Source organism: Trachypithecus francoisi, unplaced genomic scaffold, assembly GCF_009764315.1.
Source record: "Trachypithecus francoisi isolate TF-2019V2 unplaced genomic scaffold, Tfra_2.0 Lachesis_group14, whole genome shotgun sequence".
Classification (NCBI taxonomy): Eukaryota; Metazoa; Chordata; class Mammalia; order Primates; family Cercopithecidae; genus Trachypithecus; species Trachypithecus francoisi.
Window position 1 is genome coordinate 575,388 of NW_022681459.1, and position 18,548 is coordinate 593,935.

Genomic DNA, 18,548 nt, shown 5'->3' on the forward strand with positions numbered 1-18,548 from the left:
CTTGGACTGCTTCTCTTTGTCTGTTATCTTAGTGTTTTTATACAGTCTCATGGCTTTAAATGCTTTCCATACACTAATATCTCCAAGTTAATCTCTCTAGTCTGGATCTCTTCTTGAACTCCAGGGTTGAACCGGCAACTGACCCTCTCAGCATCTCCCCTTTAACGTCTAAATGACATCTCCAATTTATATGTCCCACAAAGGATTCTAGATTTTCCTTCACCACACACAAACCTGTCCCACATATGATTTTTTTCCACCTTAGCTAATGGCAATGCTATTCCTCCAGTTGCTCAGTTAAAAAATATCTTGCAGTCATCTTGACCTTTCTCACTCTACATCTAATCTATAATCAAATCCCATTGGCTCGATCTTCAAAATATATCCAATAATCCAGAATTCACCCACCACTCATTACCTTCATAGCTGCCCCCTTTGTCCGATCACGATTATTTTTCACTTGCCATTATTTTAACTGCCTGCTTACAGGCCTTCCTGCTGCCATCTTACCCCATACAGGCTATTTGCAAGATAGTATACAGAGACTTTCTTTTATAAATGCAAGTCAGAGAATATTGGTTTTCTGCCTAAAACTTTCAAAACATTCACCTCTCAGAGAAAAATCTGAGGTCCTTACACTGACTTGTAAAGCCCTATAGGACCTGGACCTGTTTACCATTCTGATCTCAGAACACTAGGAAGTTCACCTTTCATTACTCTGTCCAGCAACGCTGACCATTTTCTGTTCCTGGGATAGCCAGGAATGCCCCTACTTCAAGGCCTTGCATTTCTGATTCACTGCATGAAGTATACTTTGTTCAGATAACCATATGGCTTGCACATCCACCTTCTTCTGTTGGCGCTTGCTTAAATGTTGGCTCATCAATGAAGACTTGCTTAGCCACCCTATTTCATATCTCAACACTTCCTACTCCTTTCCCAGCTTTACTTTGTCATACGTCTTATTAATTTCCATAAAATTGGGAAATTTACTTGTTAATTTTTTATTTTGTCTTCCTCCTAACTCTGCATTATAAGGTTTTATAAGGGCAGGATTTTTTGTTATTTGTTCCATTGTCATCAGCTAGAACACCAAATGGCACATACATAAGTATTTGTTGAATGGGTGGATAAATAACTAGAGACTGAAAGAGCACTGAAAAGTTTTCTGATCCATCATTTCTTTTATTTTTTGGCCACTGAGACTTAATATATTCATTTAAATGAGTATAATTTTTTAAGAGTCTCCAAGAAAAGATAATCCAGAAGCACTGAAACATACTTTGAAATCCATTTGCTTTGGGGTATACATATCTCTGAATCCTAAAGAGCATATTTGCCCATGTATAGTATCACTATGCACTCAGTAAATAGCTTAAGAAAAGCTTAACATGTAAAAACTAATAAATGTTTTTGCAAACTTAATCATTTCCTTTCTCCTACAGTAAGTCAATTTTCCTTATTTATAAGATCACTGTTAATATAATATCTAAATTGAACCTCTTGAAGTTTCTGTAAACCAATTTTGGGAAATCATTCATTCTTTTCCCCTAAAAAAAGAATTCCAGTCCCTATAAATATTTGTTTACAAAATTGTTTTTTAAAAAAATTCTAAGTTGCATCAGCTCAAATAAAGAATACAGCAGAGCATGGTGCTGCACGCCTATAGTTCCAACTACTCAGAGGCCAAACTGGGAGGATCCATTGAGCTCAGGAGTTTGAAACCAGCCTGGGCAACACAGCAAGACTCTTGTCTCAAAAAAAAAAAAGGAAAGGGAGGAAGAGAAGAAAGGAGGAAGAAAGAAACAGAGAGAGAGAGAGACAGACAGAAAGAAAAACAGAAAGAAAGAAGGAAGGAAAGAAAGAAAGAAAGAGAAAGAAAAAAGAAAGAAGGAAAGAACAAAAGAAAGAAAGAAAAGGAAGGAAGGAAGGAAGGAAGGAAAGAAAGAAAGAAAGAAAGAAAGAAAGAAAGAAAGAAAGAAAGAAAAGAAAGACAGACAGAAAGAAAGAAAGAAAGAGAAAAAGAAAGAAAGAAAAGAAAGAAAGAAAGAGAGAGAAAGTCAGTCCAGGGCAAGATGACCAGATGACCGAGCAGGAACGGCTCTGGTCTGCAGCTCCCAGTGAGACAAACGCAGAAGGTAGGTGATTTCTGCATCTCCAACTGAGGTACCTGGCTCATCTCACTGGGACTGGTTAGACAGTGGGTCCAGCCCACAGAGGGCACGCAGAAGCAGGATAGAGCATTGCACCTGGGAAGTGCAAGGGGTCTGGGAACTCCCTCCCCTAGCCAAGGGAAGCCATGAGGGACTGTGCCATGAGGAATGGTGCACTCCAGCCCAGATACTATGCTTTTCCCATGGCTTTCACAATCCACAGACGAGGAGATTCTCTCAGGTGCCTACACCACCAGGGCCCTGGGTTTTAAGCACAAACCTGGGCAGCCATTTGGGCAGACATCCAGTTAGTTGCAGGAGGTTTATTTTTATTTATTTATTCATTTATTTATTTTATTTATTTATTTGTGTATGTATATATGTATGTATGTATTTATTTTGTACACCAATGGTGCCTGGAACACCATCGAGACAGAACTGTTCCCTTCCCTGGAAAGGGGGCTGAAGCCAGGAAGCTGAGTAATCTTGCTCAGCAGATCCCACTTCCATGGAGCCCAGCAAGCTAAGATCCACTGGCTTGAAACTCTCACTGCCAGCACAGTACTCTGAAGTTGACCTGGGATACTTGAGCTTGGTGGGAGGAGGAGCTTCTGCCATTACTGAGGCTTGAGTAGGCGGTGTCCCCTCATAGTGTAAACAAAGCTGTGGGGAAGTTCAACTGGGAGGAACCCACCTCAGGGCTACAAAGTCACTGTAGCCAGACTGCCTCTCTAGATTCCTCCTGTCTGAGCAAGGCATCTCTGAAAGAAAGGCAGCAACCCCAGTCAGGGAGTTATAGATAAAACTCCCATCTCCCTGGGACAGACCACCTGGGGGAAGGGGCAGCTGTGGCTGCAGCTTCAGCAGACTTAAATGTTCCTGCCTGTCAGCTCTGAAGATCTCCCAGCACAGTGCTCAAGCTCTACTAAGGGACAGACTGCCTCCTCAAGTGGGTCCCTGGTCCCCGTGCCTCCTGACTGGGAGACACCTTCCAGCAGGAGTTGACAGACACCTCATATAGGAGAGCTCTGGCTGGCATCTGGCAGGTCCCCCTCTGGGACAAAGCTTCCAGAGAAAGGAGCAGGCAGCAGTCTTTGCTATTCTGCAGCCTCTGCTGGTGATACCCAGTCAAACAGGGTCTGGAGTGGACCACCAGCAAACTCCAGCGGACCTGCAGAAGAGGGGCCTGGCTGTTAGAAGGAAAGCTAACAAACAGAAAGCAATAACATCAACATCAACCAAATGGATGTCCACACAAAAACCTCATCCAAAGGTCATTAGCATCAAAGATAAAATGTAGATAAATCCACGAAGATGAGGATAAACCATCACAAAAAGGCTGAAAATTCCAAAAAGCAGAATTCCTCTTCCCCTCCAAAGGATCACAACTCTTTGCCAGCAAGGGACAAAACTGGATGGAAAATGAGTTTGAGGAATTGACAGAAGTAGGCTTCAGAAAGTGGGTAAAATAATAAACTCCTCTGAGCTAAAGGAGCATGTTCTAACCCAGTGCAAGGAAGCTAAGAACCTTGATAAAAGGTTACAGGAACTGCTAACTAGAATAAACAGTTCAGAGAAAAGCATAAATGACCTGATGGAGCTGAAAAACACTCCATGAAGCATACACAAGTATCAATAGCCAAATTCATCAAGCGGAAGAAAGGATATCAGAGGATGAAGATCAACTTAATGAAATAAAGCATGAAGACAAGATTAGAGAAAAAAGAATGAAAATGAATGAACAAAGCCTCCAAGAAATATGAGACTATATAAAAAGACCAAACCTATTTTTGTTTGGTTTACCTAAAAGTGATGAGGAGAATGGAACCAAGTTGGAAAACACACTTCAGGATATTATCCAAGAGAACTTCCCCAACCTAGCAGGACAGGCCAACATGCAAATTCATGAAATGCAGAGAATACCATGAAGATATTCCTCAAGAAGAGCAACACCAAGACACATAATCATCAGATTCACCAAGGGTGAAAGAAGTAAAAAACATTAAGGGCAGTCAGAGAGAAAGTTCAGGTTACCCACAAAGGGAAGGCCATCAGACTACCAGCAGATCTCTCTGCAGAAACCCTACAATCCAGAAGAGAGTGGGGGCCAAAATTCAACACTCTTAAAGAAAAGAATTTTCCACCCAGAATTTTATATCCAGCCAAACTAAGCTTCATAAGCGAAGGAGAAATAAAATCCTTTACAGACAAGCAAATGCTGAGGGATTTTGTAACCACCAGGCCTGCCTTACAAGAACTCCTGAAGGAAGCACTAGATATTCAAAGGAAAAACTGGTACCAGCCACTGCAAAAACATACCAAAATGTAAAGATCGTCAACACTATAAAGAAATTGCATCAACTAATGTATAAAATAATCAACTAGCATCATAATGACAGGATCAAATTCACACATAAAAATATTAACCTTAAATGTAAATGGGCTAAATGCCCCAATTAAAAGACACAGACTGGCAAACTGATTAAAGAGTCAAGACCCATTGGGGTGCTGTATTCAGGAGACCCATCTCATGTGCAAAGACACACATAGGCTCAAAATAAAGGGATGAAGGAGTATTTACCAAGCAAATGGAAAGAAAAAAAAAAAAAGGAGGGGTTGCCATTCCTAGTCCCTGATGAAACAGACTTTAAACCAACAAATATCAAGATCAAAAAAGACAAAGAAGGACATTACATAATGGTAAAGGGATCAATGCAACAAGAAGAGCTAATTATCCTAAATATATATGCACCTAATACAGGAGCACCCAGATTCATAAGGCGCAAGTCAAGTTCTTAGAGACCTACAAAGAAACTTAGACTCCCACACAGTAATAGTGGGAGACTTTAACACCCCACTGTCAATATTAGACAGATCAATGAGACAGAAAATTAACAAGGATATTCAGGACTTTAGCTCAGTCCCGACCAACTGGACCTATTAGACATCTATAGAACTCTCCGCCCCAAATCAACAGAATATACGTTCTTCTCAGCACCACATCACACTTCTTCTAAACTGCCTACATAATTGGAAATAAAACACTCCTAAGCAAATGCAAAAGAATGGAAATCATAACAGTCTCTCAGACCACAGTGCAATCAAATTAGAACTCAGGATTAAGAAACTCACTCAAAACAGCAGAACTACATGAAAACCAAAAAACCTGCTCCTGAATGACTACTGGGTAAATAACGATATTAAGGCAGAAATAAATAAGTTCTTTGAAATCAATGAGAACAAAGACAAAACATACCAGAATCTCTGGGACACAGCTAAAGCAGTGTTTACAGGGAAATTTATAGTGCTGAATGCCAACAGGAGACGGCGGGAAAGATCTAAAATCGACATCCTAACATCACAATTAAAAGAACTGCAGAAGCAAGAACAAACAAATTCAAAAGCTGGCAGAAGACAAGAAATAAATAAGATCAGAGCAGAACTGAAGGAGATGGAGACATAAAAAACCCTTCAAAAAAAATCAGTGAATCCAGGAGCTGGTTTTTTGAAAAGATTAACAAAATAGATAGACTGCTAGCCAGACTAATAAAGAAGAAAAGAGAGAGGAATCAAATAGGTCCAATAAAAATTGATAAAGGTAATATCATGACTGATCCCACTGAAATACAAATTACCATCAGAGAATACTATAAACACCTCTCTGCAAATAAACTAGAAAATCTAGAAGAAATGGATAAATTCCTGGACACATACACCCTCCCAAGACAAAACCAGGAAGAAGTCAAATCCCTGAATAGGCCAATAACAAGTTCTGAAATTGAGGCAGTGATTAATAGCCTACCAACCAAAAAAAGCCCAGGACCAGACGGATTCACAGCCGAGCTCTACCAGAAGTACAAAGAGGAGTTGGCATCACTCCTTGTGAAACTATTCCAAACAATGGAAAAAGAGGGAATCCACCCTACCTCATTTTATGAGGCCAGCATCATCTTGATACCAAAGTCTGGCAGAGACACAACAAAAAAGAAAATTTCAGGGCAATATCCCTGATGAACATAATGTGAAAACCCTCAATAAAATACTGGGAAACCAAATCCAGCAGCACATCAAAAAGCTTACCCACCATGATCAAGTTGGCTTCATCCCTGGGATGCAAGGCCAGTTCAACATATGCAAACTAATAAACATAATCCATCACATAAAGAGAAACAATGACAAAAATCACATGATTATCTCAATAGATGCAGAAAAGGTCTTCAATAAAATTCAACAGTCCTTCATGCTAAAAACACTCAATAAACTAGGTATTGATGGAACATATCTCAAAATAATAAGAGCTATTTATGACAAACTCACAGCCAATATACTGAAGGGGCAAAAGTTGAAATCTTTCCCTTTGAAAACTGGCACAAGACAAGGATGCCCTCTCTCACTACTCCTATTCAACATAGTATTGGAAGTTCTGGCCAGGGCAATCAGTCAAGAGAAAGAAATAAAGGGTATCAAATTGGAAGAGAGGAAGTCAAATTGTCTCTGTCTGCAGAAGACGTGACTGTGTATTTAGGAAACCCCATCATCTCAGCCCCAAAACTCCTTAAGCTGATAAGCAACTTCAACAAAGTCTCGGGATACAAAATCAATGTGCACAAATCACAAGCATTCCTATACACTGATAATAGACAGAGAGCCAAATCATGAGTGAACTCCCATTCACAATTGCTACAAAGTGAATAAAATACCTAGGAATACAACTTACAAGGCAAGTGAAGGACCTCTTCAAGGAGAACTACAAACCATTGCTCAGGGAAATAAGAGAAGACACAAACAAATGGAAAAATATTCCATGCTCATGGATAGGAAGAATCAATATCATGAAAATGGCCATACTGTCCAAGTAATTTATAGATTCAATGCTATCCCCATCAAGCTAACATTGACATTTTTCATAGAATTAGAAAAAACTACTTTAAATTTCATATGGAACCAAAAAAGAGCCCATGTAGCCAAGACAGTCCTAAGCAAAAAGAACAAAGCTGGAGGCATCACGCTACCTGACTACCTGACTCCATACTACAAGGTCACAGTAACCAAAACAGCATATAAAGGCCGTGGAACAGAACAGAGTCCTCAGAAATAACACCACATATCTACAACCATCTGATCTTTTACAAACCCGACAAAAACAAGCAATAGGGAAAGAATTTCCTATTTAATAAATGGTGTTGGGAAAACTGGCTAGCCATATGCAGAAAGCTGAAACTGGACCCCTTCCTTACACCTTATACAAAAATTAACTCAGGTTGGATTAAAGACTTAAACACAAGACCTAAAACCATAAAAACCCTAGAAGAAAACCTAGGCAACACCATTCAGGACATAGGCGTGGGCAAAGACTTCATGAGTAAAACACCAAAAGCAATGTCAACAAAAGCCAAAATTGACAAATGGAATCTAAGAAGAAGAAAGAATGAAAGAAAAAGAGAGAGAGAGAGAGAGAGAGAGAGAGAGAGAGAAAGGAAAGAAAGAAAAAGAAAGAAAGAAAGAAAGAAAGAAAGAAAGAAAGAAAGAGAGAGAGAGAGGAAGGGAGGGAGGGAGGGAGGAGAAGGAAAGGAAGGAAGGAAGGAAGGAAGGAAGGAAGGAAGGAAGGAAGGAAGGAAGGAAGGAAGGAAGGAAGGAAGGAAAGGATGGAGGGAGGGAGGGAAGCGGGGAGGGAGGAAAGAATACTTTGGGAAGATCACCTCAGGTCCAATATGTCATATTTTTATCAACACAACCCAGAGTCAAGCCCAGTTTTTAAAGAATACACTAAATTTTTCAAATAAGAAACTTCAAATGACTAAATAAATCACATTTTATCTAATGTTTGAGAAGCCTATTATAATTTTTCAAATTAATTGGCTATACTAGTGTATTATTTTCTATTCTCCCTTTCATTTTTTATCTGCTTTACTGTTTGGTAAGATAATATTACATAGAGAGAGTTTTTCTGACTTTTCAATCTAAATTTCTATTTTTTTCGAATTCTCTAATCATTTCCAATTAGTGCAGAATTAAGATAGATTAAGGATTGGAGCCGGGCATGGTGGCTTATGCCTGTAATCCCAACACTTTGGGAGATCACTTGAGGTCAGGAGCTCTAGACTAGCCTGGCCTACATAGGGAAACCCCATCTCTACTAAAAATACAAAAATTAGCCAAGTGTGGTGGCTTTTGCCTGTAGTCCCAGCTACTCTGGAGGCTGAAGCAGGAGAATCACTTGAATCTGGGAGGCAGAGGTTGCAGTTAGCCGAGACTGTGCCAGTGCATTCCAGCCTGGGTGACAGAGTGAGACTCTGTCCACACACACACACACACACACACACAAGTAAGGATTGGAAGATACAAGTCGGCAGGAACTTTTCAACAAATAGAGGCTGTCTGTAATAGGATCTACTAAAATAGAATACAATAAGTCTTTCCCATGAAAAGGTTCGTGGGAAAACTATCTAGTTGCCTATCAGGAATATGTTGAAAAGGAGGGGTAGGGGGGTTGGACCAAATAATTTCTGAAAAATTTTCTCTCAAAGTTTAAGAATTAGAGTTAGTTTAATGACATTATTTTTCCAGTAGGACTAAAATATTTGTTTCAAACTGTTTCCACATTTTTTTCTAAATTTATATTATGCCTATTAATTACTTTCTTAAATCTCTATCACTGTCTTCCCTGAATAAAATAAACTGGAAATTTTATTTTACTACCTAGGCTGCCCCCTTTTGTCTTTCATGCGCAACACTGAATCACTTTTGTCTTCTCATATGTACTCTAAACTTTTTAATTTTGTGCTTAGCTCAGAGACAACGGTTTCAACATGTTGATTTTACATATTTTATACAAAATATGTAAATAGATATTGTGTGAATTTTCCTGATAATTTCTCAAGGACAGAACAAGACTCATGTTTAAAATTTCTCTACCTCCCACAGAATGTTTCTGATTAAATAGTTTCTCTTTTAAAAGACTCAAATAAAACCTGTTATTCACAACAAAGTGCCTAGAACCAAATGCAGGGGTTTTTTTGTGTGTGAAAAAATGATGAATAACATTTTCATTTGAAAATCAATGCCTTTCTATATAGTATCCAATAAATTATTGGTTTTTGTTAGTTATATCTAATTAGGAAGGCTTAATTCCCTTTTAACCGTTGGATTTCATAGCATTTTATGTCCAGCTACATTAAGAATTAATTTTTGGCTTGGTACCAATGCTAAATTTGCTTATCCAAACAGAAGCCAGGCCAACAGCTTGAAGGATGAAGACAATAAATAACCCAAATCATACACCAGGAGCTATTCCAATGAAAAGTGTCCATTAAATACTGTGTCTTTCCCTGATGCTGAGGCTGATCCTGCAAAGGACATGCACTGCAACCTCCCACAGAATGTTTCTGAATACTAGTGCCAGAGATAGGACGGGAAGAAGTACTAGGCTGCCCAAATAAGGCGTTTCTTATTCTGGAAATTACAGTGGGAACCATGAAGAAACAGGGGTTTATCATAATCTGCTGAGAGGTGTGTACATCAGTTCAGCATTTCTAGAGGTCAGTTTAACAGGAGATGCATCAAATGACTTGTAATTGATCATGTCGCATATTATTGTGTATGAGAATCTAGTACAAGAGGGAATAAAAGACCTCTGAAAAGAATGGTTATTATAGCAATAAAGTAGGAAAAAAATTGCAACCAGTATAAGCATTGACTTTGTTAAATAAATCATATCTTGGTAAAATGATAAAATATTATGTTATATTATAAAATACAATGGTGTTATAGAAGAATATGTTTTTTACAAATTGAGTTACAAATGTGTAATTTTCTTAAAAAGTATGAACTGGTTATAGAGCAATATTATCAATATTAATATTGACAATCATTAATAATTATAATATTGATATATATTATATCAATATAAGAGCAATAGTAATATAAGATATATCTATTATATACATTATATAATATAACATAATATAAGAGCAACATTACCAATATTATCATAACACACACAAATAGAGGCAAGACTACTGAAATATTCACAAGCGCGTTAGCACAGATTGTCTCTGAAATGTAGGATTGTAAATCTTTTCTTCTACTTCTTTTCCTCTTCTCCCTCTGTCTTTTATCCTTTTCCTTCTCCTTCTCCTCCTGCTCCCTACTTCTCACTTTTCTTCTTGCTGCTTGTTATTTTCTAAATATTTATCCAAGAATATGATTCCAGAAATATTTAGAAGATGAAATTGACAAATACTTGGTGAATAGATGGAAATGTCCTATGATCAAGAGAGAAAGTGTTGTGGCTCCCTGTAAAGCCAGAGAAAACATTAGGGGAGATAGGAAAATAACTGGCTCAGTTAAGGCTGTATATGATAGAAACAAGCAAAGAAATAAAGTAGATGTCAAGAAAGCATTTGACATATGGATCTGGAGTTCAGGGAAAAGCTGTGGACTGGAGATACCAATTTGAAAGTCATCCACAAAGAAGCAGGTTATTGAAACTATGTGAGTGGATGAGATTGCTCAGGAGAGTGTGAAGCATACAAAGGAAATAATTCCTAGAACTGAGCCCAAGGAAACATAAACATTGGAGGGAAGACAGAGAAAGGAACCTAAAGAGAAACTAATGGAGGGCCAGAAAGGTGGAAAGAAATACAAAACTACAGTGGTAAAAGGAAGTGAAGGAGGAGCCCTTTAAACAAGTGAGTGATCAATAATATTAAACATGATGAAGAATTAAGTGAAATAACTTTCAAAGTGTGTAATAGACACAGCAACAAGTAGTTTACCAACACTCTTGATGGAAACAATTTCAACCAGGTGCCAAAAAGTTTAAGGAGGAAAAAGTGTGGTTTGACAGAAAAATATTTGGCTACAAAAGGACAGCAAAAAGTAGGCTGGTAACTGAATAAAGATAATAACTGTTGTTATTGTTGTTGTTGTTTTGTGATGGTTTTAAAATGAGAAGAATGTGTTGTTCTCTGTCAGCTAATGAGAAGGAGTTGGTAGAAAGCAAGAAGGTGAAGATTAGAAAAGAGAACAACTCAGTGTTTTTCAGACTTGCCTTAAGATAAGATCCCTTTCTATCATTTGTTTAAAAGATAGATTATAGAGGAGAAATCTTATAACCTGTGTTTTTAACTATCTGTGTTTGTTACAGGAGAGAATTGGGAAAGGCTGGGTGGAATGCGGTAAATGTAAAGGTTTAGTGACTGACTTCCTTGTCTTGTGTTTTCTCCATGAAGTGGGATGTGAGTCCCCTTCTGAGAGTCATGCAAAGATTTCTAGGCACTATTAAGAACCCAGGTAGAAAAGAGATGTTAAGTTATGGTAGAACCAGTTTACAGGGTTGCATGATTTTTTGAATCAGCACTCCACAGAAGTCGATGTGACCAGGATTGACATGCAAGTGCTAAGAGAAAGGTTAGAACTCACCTTTTCTTCATGGAAGAAAAGCAGGGAATGCAGGTTCAAAAATATTACCAAAGTTTGCATGAAATGATAATCACGGAGAATGCAGGGAAAAGAGAGAGAATATAGGTTTGCCTGGGACTAAGGAATTCCCTAGAAGTTGGATAGTCAATGCTAGAACCAGGTAAATCCCAGGTAAAGCAGGATCATTGATTATCCAAGAGAGCAAAGATTATAGAAGGCTAGATTTGGGAATCTAAGTAAAATAAAAACCAAATGTAGTGACAATAACTGAATTGAAAATTTATAAATAGAAGAGGTTATGATCAGAGATTGAAATACTTACATTTGGGTTTTCAGAGATGGGTTAGTTCTAAGTAATAAGATTCATGGTTTAAGGTCATGAAAGTCGATGGCAAAAGTGGGGTACACATGCAGGACCTGGAGCTATGAAGATCATGAAGCTGGAAAAGAGATTGAGCTTAATACAGCTTTTCATGTAATCTGTGACATTACCCAGGGTGGTGGCAGAACAAAATGAGAAGAGTAACCCTGATGTTAGTTCATCTTCTGAGATACCAAGAAGTGAGTAGACACCAGTCTAGGCTAGGATGAGAAGGGATATAGTATGGTACAGCCAGATGGCATTAATTTAAATGCTCTAAAGACTTGATTCAAGTTTAAGGGATAATTATTTAGAAGAAGCAGTTAAAAATAGACCACATACGCTGGCCCTAAATTATGTGGGTTATGGTAGAATGAACAGTCTCCCTTTGATAAGACCAAAAAGATGCAAAGTTATTATCAGGGAAAACCAAGTTGCTGTTAGGGTAAGGGAGTAGAGAAAGATGCAACAAAATGATTAAAGATGTATAATTTTTTTACGTTAGTTTCATCTAAAACCTAAAAAGCAAAACATTGTCTTGCTTTATCAGGCCCTCATTGGATCAAGGAAAACAGTTCTCAATGAAAAAAGAAAAGATCCCTGTTGGTGGGGTAAGCACCAGAAGAACTAATGTTATTTGCTATTAACCACCTAAACATAAAAGTTTACCTTGCATTATTGATAAATACTATAGATTTCTCATTTAATTTGAGGATAATTGCTATATAATAGCTTGAGGAAGTTGAATGAAATGGAATTGTTGGTGATTGGTTAGGATTACATGTTATTTAGTTATGTATATTCTTTTTCACTAATGATAGCAACTAACATTAATTGAGCTTGTAAGGGTTCAGTACTGTGCTTGACACTACATATACTTATAAGGTGATTACTGTTATTCTAATTAACAGGTGATTCATCTGAGGATTACAGGTGCTAGTGGCTTGATCAAGATCACAAAGCTTAGGAAATATCAGAATAGGGTTTAAATTGAGGTGTGATTTTAAAGTACATCTTTGAAATCCTATATCATACTATATATTTAATTGATGCTAATCAGAAACTATCAGTAAGGGAACTTATTCAGAAATGGCATGTCATGTTCCTGTATCTCTTGGTAATCTAATTTTATATCAATTTTGCCTTTAGGTGAAGTTCTCCATCATTCTGCAGTACCTCCAAGCCTTTGGCTGGCTCTGGGTGTGGCTGACTGTGGTCACTTACTTAGGGCAGAATTTGGTGGGCATTGGACAGAATCTATGGCTTAGTGCATGGGCAAAAGAAGCAAAAAACATGAATGACTTCACAGAATGGAAGCAAATAAGAAGCAATAAACTTAATATCTATGGATTATTGGGATTAATAAAAGGTAAAAGAAAATGTATAGCTGCTTCTCTTTTCCTTTTCTGACCTAATTGATTTAAATACAAACATATGGCACCATATTATTTCAAATAAAATCTGGGCCATAATTTTCAAATATTTCAAATAACTCAAATGCATATGTTTCCAATTTACCATATTTGAGAGAGTAACCCAAAACTTACGGTGTCATCTATATGACTCACATTATATATTATATATAGTTACTTCATCTTGAAAATAACTATTTAAAAAGGTGCTGTTGTCCTCATTTTACAGCCGAGGAAACTGAGTCTTTTCTGTAAAGTCATGAAAGATTCAAAAATGGCCACTCTCTGTATATGTGAAGCTTGTGAGTGATATGAAGATAAACACGTGTCTGTTAAGGGGTTTAAAGCCTACTGAGCCTGGGTCAGGTGTACAATCAAACTACATGATCAGCATTAAGCACTAATGCTGTAAAGGTAGTAAAGGTAGTAAAGGAAAATGCTGTGAGAATTCAAAGTGAGGGGAGGCTGTATTGGGTTGACATATTAATGTGATTTCTAAAGAGTACGTGGCAATTGAGGGGAGACTAAAAGGATGAATAGAAGTTTATCAGCTTAAGATCACAGAGAAGGAGAGAGAGTCACAGAGGCATATAGGAAGGTGTGAGTAAAGACAGGGATGTGGAGGTAAGATGGGATTTGGCAAGAGTGAGGGTTCCAACTTGAGTGGTCTTCAGGTTATTGGTAGAGAAAAGTAGGGAAGCTAAAGGTGAGAAGGAAGATTGGAGATATGTCAGAGATGATCACTGGGAAGACAAGTGGAGAATTTTGGAAAATTGATGAAGGAAGTGACATAGTTGGATTTGTATTTCAAAGAATAAATTAGCAGTGGTAATAAAAAGATAGGTTTTTATTGGAGGGACTAAAGTCAGAGAGACTAGAATGAAGCAGGGGTTGGTAGGAAAAGAATAATCAAGTGTATTTGGGAGTCCAGATGAAAGGTAGTCTAGTATAGAAAGATCTCTTATCTGATCCATGACTGTGTCACCCAAATTAACCAATAGGTAAGAAGCAGAAGAGAATTGAATAAATAAATAATGAATGAATGAATGAAAGGTCAGAAAGCTACAATGGGATTGGATAAAAGGGATGGATAGGAAAGACATTACAGTGAAAAACCTAAGAACTGTCCATTTGAGGGTGAGTCAAGAGAGGGCATTCGTTAGCCACTCATGCTTTCGAGGTTTAGGTTGGGTAACTGGGAGAGGAATGAGGACAAAAATAAGGAAAACAGGAAACCAGGTAAAAAAAAAAAAAAAAAAGGAAACCACTAATTAAACCAGAGCCTTAATTAGTGAAGGAGAGAAATGGTGAGTTCATTGTTGGACACATTTAATGGGAAGTGTTGATGAATTTTTCCATTTTTTTCTCCAACTGGCAGACTAAAAATGCACATCTGTAAGTTTGGAAATTAGGTTTCTTTATCTGTAAAATGAGGGGCTTAAACTAGAAGATTTCTACATTTCTGTCAGATTCTAGCATTCTAGAGCTCTTAGTTCTACACAGGCTTGTAATTATTCTGTAGAGATAATCAATGAACCCACAGTAGTGGATAAGATCACCATGAATGAGGAATAAGAGCCATGAGGGTGAATGACAGATTCTTGAGGAGTGTCCACATAGAGCCGATTAGTGGACTAACTTCACAGAAACTGAACAGAGGTAAGTTCCTGATCAGATGATCAGAGGGAGAGAAGAAGATAGAACAACAGACACCATGATGTGAATGCTTGCTCCATGTCTGGAAACACAGGCATGTTTCCATTGTTGAAGTTGAAACAAAAGAAAATGCCTGTATTTGACTTTTTCTGACCCATAAAAGTGGCAATTTCATATGGTTAAAGCTAACGCAGTAGTTTATTTAGCATGTATCCTAACGAGGGAGTTCTTACACTCTTTACTTAAACTTCGTTACTTATAGTTTCAGTTTTACCACTTGTATAGATATTGTTTCCTTGATTGCATCACATATGTGTAGTGCATTCCTCAAGAGTGTAACAAATGTTAACTATTATTTAACAATAGAAAAGATAAGTAATTATGACAAAGCCCTATGACTGGTAAGTTTTGGAGCCAGATTTGAATCCATGTCCAGCTTACTCCCAAGCCAATGTTCTTAAAAACTAAATCAGCATTTAGATGGACAGTAATGAGATATTCTACAAACACCAGGTTCCATTTCAATAGGTTTGGGAAACTGAGAACTATGTTCCTCCATGAATCTGAAATCTTTTTTCTTTCCTTCATTAAAGGTTTTAAGATAGTCTACAATAAAATGACCTGTTTAATTCTGTTTAACACAATGTTCCTCAAATTTATTTGACCATGATTTTTTTTTCTTTGTGTTGCTCATTAATATCTTGGAGCAACTTGTGTTCCACAGAATATACTTTGAGAAATACCAAAGTATGAGAATTGCCTTCCAAGAAACAGAAAAGTATGATGTAACAAAAGCAAAAAAAAAAAAAAAATAGTGTTTGAAGTAAATTCTCAGTCGTTCTGAAATGTTACATGTCTATTAAAAACAAAGAAAATTAAGAAATAATTCCTGATTATAGTCAAGGAAACATCATCAAGAGAGAAATGGAAAAAGAATATAGATTGTAGGTGATTAAACAATTGTTTGGAAAATTCAAAAGTATAGTATAACTAAAGGGAAGTTTTTTTAAGACATAGTTTATTGTGTTTGTATCAAGAGAAATAGGCACCTAGAGAGAGACTGGTAATAATTCAAATAAGAAAACAATAGAGTCATCTATGTGGAAGTTGTTACATCTTCATATTCATATCCATGTGGGAAAACAGAGAGAGATGCATGATTTTGGTAATGGAAAAGTCAGATAAAACAAAAACTATGAAACTTAGAGCCTTGCTTCTCTTTTCTCCTCTCTTATTTTTGCTGTCTGGCCATAGTACTGCTTGTAACTGTCTCCATTTAAAAATAAGCAGATATTGTGAGACAGATTTATGTTTGTTCTGTCATTTTGTTAACAACATTCACTGGGAAAAGAGATGTTAATAACGAAAATGAGATATAAGAATTATCTAGAGTATGAAAGAACAGGACCTTACAATTTCTTTGCTTTTGAATCAGTGAGAGTCAGATTTATTGACTTGCAGTTTGCAACTCAATGAGGAAGATATAGATGTAAAGGTCTCAAATTACAGCAAGAGAAACATCCATATATACATGAATCTCTGTATCTCTGCATGTCACATATACATATGAAGGCTAAATTCACACCAATTCAGTGAAATTATGTTACAGCTTTAGAGTAGATGTAATAACCTTTGAAGAACATTTTAAGTGAGTAAATAGCTTTTCTATAACATATAAAGTATGCAATTTTAGTGTCCATAATATTATTTATGTAAAATCTTCATTTTAATTAACTGTCAGTAAATATAGAAAGATTTTATAACCAAAGCAACAGATTTTGAACAGTTTTATCGTAAAAGTTTTTTTCCTGATTGGCTTTTGTTTCGAGTGGTCTGCAGTTGTTAGAATATAAATCTTCTCTGATGTATCACTTCTTCACATTTTTTACATTTAAAAAAATTTTAATTTTTAAGGCTTATTAAGTGCAACTGCAAATTAACATTTTCATAAATAAGGTGAGCCTAGAAATAAAAATGTATAATTTCTGGGTTTTTTTTTGGCAGAACTCAGCTCTCTTATGGAATCTGATTTAATTGACAGCAGGCTGTATTCACTGACATCATCATAGCTCATTTTTATTTTTTATTTTTTGGAACTTTAAAGCATAAACAGAACTTTCACATGTTAATACTAGAGGCCCACTATGAATAATATAGAAGGCTAGCATTCAAACAAAACTGGAGAACTGAAGCTGAAAATGCTACATCCATATTGTATGACGATAATAAAGATCTTACATCATTTTTTAAAAAAGAAATTGCCCTGAATAGTTTTTTCCCTGAGTCTCAGCGATTTGCTTCGAATTTCTAGGATACTTGGCACATCTCTAATGTATTGTGTTTTATGTCTCACTATTGGGAACTTCCTTTCTCCGATCCAATGTGTAAAATATAGGCACCTTATTTTCAAAGTGTGATGATTAAGGAGCACACTGCTGCTTCCAGTTTAAGAGGGCTAAGTGGTTCATTTACTTTCCTTACCTCCCTAAATTCCACTGAAAGGACAGTGAATAAATATAAAAGGAAAGGTGTCAGGAGACTTCAGAGTAATACATTTCTACATACGGGAATATACCGATAGAAAATGAAGGGTAGAAGAAAACCTGTAGCCAGGAACAGATACTGGAGAAGTTGGAATAGAAGAGGGAGATGTTCAGTTGAGCCATGGAAAAACACTGAACTTATGTTCACAGGTACAGAGAGAAGAATTGAGTTTCATGGAAGTAATCAATGTAATTCATTAGAACATTGTTCTGATGGCTTATCAGCCTCTTTTAGAAAAACACTGCCACCACCACCAATGTATACAGCCACTGTGATAGCAACAGTCAACGAAAACTAGAAAGCTGATGTTTAAAGAGGAAATGAGGATTTCTAGCATGTGTGACATACCTAGGAGAAAGCCTCCTTATTGTGGCTTTTGGAGAAGCCTCAGCCAACGTGCCCCGCATCCCAGTATGAAGGCTTTCAGGGTCGTACCTTCCCACTTAAACAGAACTTGAAGCAAACTCTTCCACTCGGGGGAGAGAACTATTGGGGGAAACTAATGTATGCAACGGCAGAAGACAGCCACATCAGGTACCTATATTAATTAACCATGTCTTTGTTTCGTATTTTTAAACTGATAATGTCCATCCAGGGTATACATTTCACTCAAACCAACAGCATAAATAAAAGTCAACAAACACAGCAGTCAGGCTCAGAAGTAAAACAATAATATTTGGAATACAATCAGACTTTCAAAATGTCTAATTACTGCTTTCAGAGATTCAAAATATTGCATCCATAAAGTAAATGTGGAATGTGCTAAACTAAGTTCAGCCTGAGGACAAGAAAGCTCTTGAAAAATGTAAAGAATTTTAAAAGGTTGTACAAATATAAGGTAAATTGGAAGAAATTATCCCAAATGTACAACGTTATAAACAGAGATGGAAAATGATAGATAACAAAAAATTACAGGTACAGTTCAAGAAGTTTAACATGTATATAGAAAGAGCTTCAGTAAATGGGGGGAAATACTAAGTACATAATATTTTTAAAAAA

The 18,548-nt window shown here is 36.9% G+C and overlaps 1 protein-coding gene across 5 annotated transcripts in view; it reads left to right on the forward strand.

The window, feature by feature from the left end:
• Positions 1-18,548, forward strand: part of LOC117095597 (canalicular multispecific organic anion transporter 1-like) — a 97,770-nt gene that overhangs the window by 54,399 nt on the left and 24,823 nt on the right. For all 5 annotated transcript variants that reach the window (XM_033232166.1, XM_033232168.1, XM_033232167.1 and 2 more), the window contains 2 exons: positions 12,488-12,548; positions 13,087-13,306. In XM_033232166.1, the coding sequence (XP_033088057.1) occupies positions 12,488-12,548; positions 13,087-13,306 (281 nt within the window). The remainder of the gene's footprint in view (positions 1-12,487; positions 12,549-13,086; positions 13,307-18,548) is intronic.